This window comes from Gossypium arboreum, chromosome 7 (assembly GCF_025698485.1).
Source record: "Gossypium arboreum isolate Shixiya-1 chromosome 7, ASM2569848v2, whole genome shotgun sequence".
NCBI classification, from domain to species: Eukaryota; Viridiplantae; Streptophyta; class Magnoliopsida; order Malvales; family Malvaceae; genus Gossypium; species Gossypium arboreum.
This window is the reverse complement of record NC_069076.1, coordinates 62,983,481-62,989,915: the sequence shown is the minus strand read 5'-3', so window position 1 is coordinate 62,989,915 and position 6,435 is coordinate 62,983,481. Positions and strand designations below refer to the sequence as shown.

The window sequence follows — 6,435 nt, the reverse complement described above, 5'->3', positions numbered from 1 at the left end:
AATAAATGAAGTTGAACCAAATTGATTTTAGGTACTAATTTATTCAGAAGCTTGAGTAATAATGTAAATAATATAATTGATTTAAAATTAATATTTTAAATAAATTGGCAGCCTCTCAATTAAATAATAATGTTCCAGAAAATTCCTGATTTGAATCAGAACACATAAATAAATTTATTGTTTTGAGATTATATAATAATCGTGTGCAAGAATGGTACACGAATGGGTGATTATTATTAATTAGCCCCACTTGGACTTGATAAATAGAGGTAGGTTTGGTTAGGGAGCAACTTCCTATTCCTATTCCTATTCCCATTCCTATTCCTCCCTCATTTATTAATTCAAATCCTAACTCCCCACTAAAGTCTTCTTTGTAATGCTAAAACATGAAGCAAGATACAAAAATCATCCTTTCTCTTTCACAACCAAAAATCGAGAATCGAGAAAAGATAGTATGAAATAGGGATATTATATCTTTTATTACTTTAATGTCATATTAATAATTTATTATTTAATATTAAATTAAAATTTTGAATAATTTAATAATTTAAATTAATTTAAGTGAAATTTTTAAATAATTATTAAGAAATAAAATATTTTGTTTTTAATTAGTAACAAAAATAAATTGGTCCAAATTTTAAATTTTAAGATAATATAAAGAATAGTAGTAATAAAATTACATGACACTATTCTATAATGTGAGATTATGAGATGACAAAAATGTTGACAATCCAAACAGTATAATTTCATTCTAACATTATAAAATGCTTTGGCAATGTTTTTAAAATTGGAATGGTAGTTAAACCTATTAAATCTAATTTTTGGTTCGAGTAATCTTTGATTTTAATTAAATAATTTTTTTTTTTTTTAAAATAGACAAAAATCCATTCAACTGGTTGTAATCGATTCGCTCAAAAGCCGAAATGGGCTTACCGTTGATTGATTACCGGTGGCTGATATGGGTCAGCTCAGCTGGGTCTTCAATGGATGGAGCATTGATATTATTACATGGCATAAAAACAGTATTCAACAGGCAAAAGCCTATCATCACTAGTTTCAGTTGTTCCACAAATCCAAATTCTCAAAAATGAATGGCTATCTTTGTTACACACTCATCCCTCCCTATTCACTCTCTATCTTCTACAACTAAAACCCCTCTCTCTCCCTCTCCCTTCTCATACTCCCAACTATGGCAACTCTTCAGTCTCTGGCTTTGGCCTCTCCTGTCTCTCACTCTTTCCTCAACCAACCACGCTCTCTCTCTGGTATTTCTTCTTATACTTCTTTAATTTTCTACTAAAAAACACCCCAAATGCAAAGAATGGTTACTTGTCATACATATATAGGAATGTTTGATAATTTGGTTGCATGAGTATTTAAGCTTTAATTCACCGTTGGTTGCTTATCATTACTTTACACTTCCATTCTTCCATTTCAACTGCTTTTGCTACTCAATTTTCTACTACTGATTTACGTTTCTTTTATGTTTATGAGTAAGCTTTTACAATTGGTACCATTTTTCAAGAGTTAAAGCTTGGAGAGACAATTCATTGTGAAAATGGCAAGAATTCACTCAGTGATTTCTCATGTTCAACAACAAAGTAGCTTTTTGTGTTGATTTAGGGTTTATTAATGAGCTTTTTGTTCCTTGTAAGGGTATACTGAGATTCTTAAACATGTAGTGGAAGCTGTTTATGACCATCAAGTTTAACTTGTCCAATGTCTTTTTATAGGAATGCCATCTTGGGTTGCTCACCGGAGCGCCAATTCACAATTCAATGGGCAATCTTTACAAGTGGCTCAATCGCGAATATCACCTACAAGATGGAACTCTAAGAGATGCAGCCCCATAGTAATGATGGTTAAACCAAAAATTCAATTCATTCAAGGAACTGATGAGCAGACAATACCAGATGTAAGGTTAACAAAGTCCAGAGATGGTACAAATGGTATGGCTATATTCAGATTCGACCAACCGTCCGTGTTTGATTCATCTAGTGAAGTTGGTGACATCACTGGATTCTACATGATTGATGAGGAAGGAGTTCTTCAGTCGGTTGATGTGAATGCTAAATTTGTGAATGGGAAGCCTGCAGGGATTGAAGCAAAGTACATAATGCGAACACCACGGGAGTGGGATAGGTTCATGAGATTCATGGAGCGATATTCTAATGAAAACGGCTTGCAGTTCATAAAAAAATGAGGCAATTCTATTCTTCTTTCGCAGTACTCTTCACTTTGATCTGTATCCCTCCTTAGTGTTATGTAATTTTGTTTGAAGTATAACTTGAAATCTCATGTAGCTTTTATGCAGATGGCTTATATTGGGTTAGATCCCAATGTAGGTTTCATGCAAATACCTCACTGCTTCCTTTTGCCCAACAAGCTTTTCTGTTTTCCCTTTTATTTATCATAAAATTGTGTAGTTCATTTTTTTGTGTGCTTAGATGACTGCTAGTACTAGTTCCTTTGATCTATAGCAAATAATGCAGAGCTTGAAAGCCCAATTTATGTATTTTAAACAGCAGTTGTTATTATTGCTTCACTCTTCATTTTGATGATGAAGAGCTTTTGGCAGTACTGTTTGAATCTCACTTAAAACATGGTATATGCTCAACTCAAATATAGATAAACCATGCTTTTTTAAAGCTATTCCAATGAGACATTAAAATAAGAACTAGAAAGAAAAAAGGTAGGTGGCTAAGCTGCTACTACTTCCAAGTGACTGAAATCGGGCTTCGAACCCTGTGGAAGCTATTGCGAGCATTCATCCATGTCAACTGCCCTTCTGCATAGCTTATCTTCTTTGTTTGAGTTTTCTTCCTTGATATTACCCATATTCTGTAACTCAAACTTTGATTGATATGCTTGAATATTAGCCTTCTAGGTTTGACCCTCACTTTGACTCCCTCAGGAGGCTTCACTTGCACTGAATACACAGAATTAGGATTCCCCACATTTGTTAGTCTCCTTGTGATCATCTTACTCTTCACCCCATGCTTGAAAGCTACAGAAATAGAGGGGTAGTTGAGGCTGAAACCCCTGTTCATCTTTAACATCTCACTGCAACTGATATTCCTGTGTGTGATTGTAAAGATTTCTGATCTTGTGTATCCGAGGGTGCAAAGATGAATGACATACTCATCTGGCTTGATATCATAGATCAATCCAGGGTCAATGGCTCTATTAGGGTTTACATGTCCTGCTCCAATGGCAAAAACAGCTGCTGGTTTGCTTCCATCCATAATTGGTTTTCCCCTATGGTCACTTGCATCAGCAGATGTCATTATTGCAGATTTAATGGCTGCTGGGGTCCACCCTGGGTGAGCTGAGTGAATCAAAGCTGCAATTCCACTAACATGAGGGCATGCCATGGAAGTACCCGACATGACAGTGAAATTAACTCTTCTAGTATCTTCTGGAAGGCCAGTGGGACCTAAGTTTTGAGGCCAAGCAGCAATGATATTAACCCCTGGAGCAATCACATCTGGTTTGAGGATTGTAGAATCATATAGATTGGGTCCTCTGGCTGAAAATTGTGCTACTTCCGGTGCTCGCGACCTTCCTATGACAGTTCCACCGAATACGATTCTAGCTCTAGGATGACTGGTGGTGTTCATGTAAGTTTTTAGACGTACTGCCTCTGCATAACCGATCTCTGTTGCCGGTAAGACCTGAGCATCAACCGAGTCTTCCTCGAGGTTTATCTCTGTATTGGCTAATATCATGGCAGCACCACCAGCTTCTTTGACAGCTACACCTTTTTCTGCTCTTCCATTCACACCTCTGTCACAAACAACCATTTTGCCTCTAACTTTTTCTTTTGGAAGAGACCCTCTAAAGCAAAATTCACTTCCACTGTTCCCACCAGTGACATAGACCAGTTCAAGTTCCTTTTCGGCAATCGGTAAACTCTTCCCAGGGAACAAAGACTCGCCATAAACATATTCTCCATTGCCCATCCGAACTATAGCTGGAAACTTCCGATCGAGTGTGCTAGCACCAATGGTAGCAATCCAAGGAGCTATATTGGCAACTGAACTTTGAATTGGCCCATTGTTCCCTGCAGCACAAATCACTGATATGCCTTGCTCGACTGCTCGGAAACTGCCAATGGCTATGCTATCATCAAAAAGTGGCAATGGGAAGCCACCTAGAGAGAGTGAAAGCACATCAACTCCATCCACAATTGCAACATCAATTGCAGCTAGAATATCGGAGCTGTAACAGCCATTGAACCAGCAGACTTTGTACACTGCAATGTGGGCTCCAGGTGCCATTCCACGGGCCACACCGGCACCATTACCAAGCACGCTTGCCATTGGAACAGAAACTCCTCCAGCTGTGGATGATGTATGAGTTCCATGCCCAGAGGAATCCCTGGGTGATATGTACTCATCAACCATGTTTTCTGATGGTGGCACTGAGGAAACATGATGACCTTTTATAAAGAACCTAGCGCCGATGAGTTTACGGTTGCAACTCGTGGCCTTGAAGTTTTGCCCTTCTTGGCACATCCCTTTCCATCTTTTGGGAACCGGTGGCATTCCCTGGTCAGCGAAACTAGGACTCTCGGGCCAAACACCTGTGTCAAGCACCCCAATAATCGTTCCACGACCGAATTCGGATTTAACCCAAGCACCATCTGTAGTGGAACTAAGTCCCAAGAACTTGTAAGAGTAAGTAGTTTGAAGCTGAAGCAGCTGGTCAGGTCTGACTGCAACAACATCAGGCAAACCTCGCAATAACTCTATCTCGGTTTCAGTCAACAGAGCTGCAAACCCTTCCATGGCAGAACCATAAGAGTAAAGAAGACGAGACGAAGAGTATTCCTCGGAGGAAAGAGTTTGATCAAGAAATGAGAGATGCCAAAGAAACTTAGTAGGAAACAAAGAACTGGTTACACCATGTGGGTGCAACTGAACAATGTAAGTGCGAAGAGTGTTTCCATATGCAGAAACCAAGTAGAAGCAAAGAGCTGAAAAGAAAAGGTGCAATTTGGGTTCCATAGAGAAGTAGAGAGACAAAGATAGTTGGAAGGTGAGGATGGAAGTGGGGGGGTATTTGAAGGGGAAGAAGAGAGTTCAAACATGGCTTTGGGAACATGTTTGAGATGTAGGCAAGAATATGAAACTCGTGAAAAATAAGAGCTCTTCCTCACGAGGATCCTTTGTTGTGGCTCTGGGTTTTTTCTTCAAGGAGCTGAGCTGAAATCCTCAGGCAGGCAGGCTCTTGGCCTCACGAGATGTTATGCTTGATTTTAATACATTCTAAAACCATCATCATTCTCTTCAAACGTCATTCCATCAAAAGATTGAACGGCAAATTTATAAAAGGCAAAAGAGTGAGCAAGTACATGTAAACGTAGGAAATCGTCATTAAATTTCCCCCACGTATTTAATTTTATTTTGGGTAAATTCCACCAACAATCATTCAACTTTAGTGTAACTAACAAAATAGTCACCTAGGTTTATTTCAGTCGCCCAACTTTTAAAAAATAACAAAACAATCACTAACGTTATAAAAAACTGACAAAATAGTCCCTGACTAACAGTTTGTGGCAAGTTAACTAGCTTATGTGGCCAGTTAACTTACCACGTTGGACGAAGAAATTGAAAAAAACCAAAAAAAAACCCATTTAACAGAGAAGAAGAAGAAGAAGAGGAAGAAGAAGGAGAAGAAGAAAAAAAAGAAGAAGAAGCAGCAGCAGAAAAAGAATCAAGCTGAAAACCTCCAGCTGCATGGAAACTTTTTAGTTTCTGAGAACCTCTTAGTGACCTAGTCTTAAGTCACCCATTTGAGCCCTGAACTTTACAAATCAAGAATCAAGCATGGAAATTTCCATCAATTTATTCCTAACCTTAGCAGAAAGTGTAGCAACATACAGAATTATTGAAGCATTGCAACATGGGTTTAGAAACTGAAATAAGTAGCCGTCAAAACATCAAATGCAATGCTTGAAGAAAAGGCGCCTCAATGCGCTTGAAAGTACCCGATGAAGAGGCTTCGAGGGAAATGGTGCTCCCAACTTTGATAATGGTGCTCTTGAAAACTCTCCTCCATTAATCGACTCTACCACTAATAATAATCATAAGCTATAAAGAAGAGAAACAAACATATAATTAGTGTGTCAATTCGATTACGAGATTATGTTGTATAGTATTCTGGTGGTTCTCGTTATTGTACTGCCATCCACTGAAGCCGCCATTGTGCATGGTGAAGGTAAGGGTAATAGTGGGAATGGCAACAACAATGGTAACGGATATGGCAACAGCAATGGTAAGGGCAAGGGCGACAACGACGAGGGCAAAGGCAAAAACAAGGGCAATGGAGATAAGAAGAAGAATAAGAAAGACGATGATGAAGTGAATTATGACATGTTGTCATCAAAGACCGGGCAAGAAAGAGCCTACTGCAAAGGGAAAAGTGCTTGTA

The 6,435-nt window shown here is 38.5% G+C and overlaps 2 protein-coding genes across 2 annotated transcripts; one reads left to right on the top strand and one right to left on the bottom strand.

Annotated features, from left to right (window-relative positions):
* Positions 1–901: 901 nt before the first annotated feature.
* On the top strand, positions 902–2,418 carry LOC108472657 (photosystem II reaction center PSB28 protein, chloroplastic). Its single transcript, XM_017774539.2, has 2 exons — positions 902–1,265; positions 1,734–2,418. The coding sequence occupies exons 1-2, from the start codon at positions 1,190–1,192 to the stop codon at positions 2,201–2,203; spliced, it is 546 nt and encodes a 181-aa protein (XP_017630028.1). The 5' UTR covers positions 902–1,189; the 3' UTR covers positions 2,204–2,418.
* Positions 2,419–2,474: 56 nt separating this feature from the next.
* Positions 2,475–5,064, bottom strand: LOC108471807 (subtilisin-like protease SBT1.2). Its single transcript, XM_017773609.2, has one exon. The coding sequence runs from the start codon at positions 5,007–5,009 to the stop codon at positions 2,712–2,714; it is 2,298 nt and encodes a 765-aa protein (XP_017629098.1). The 5' UTR covers positions 5,010–5,064; the 3' UTR covers positions 2,475–2,711.
* Between the last annotated feature and the right edge of the window lie 1,371 nt (positions 5,065–6,435).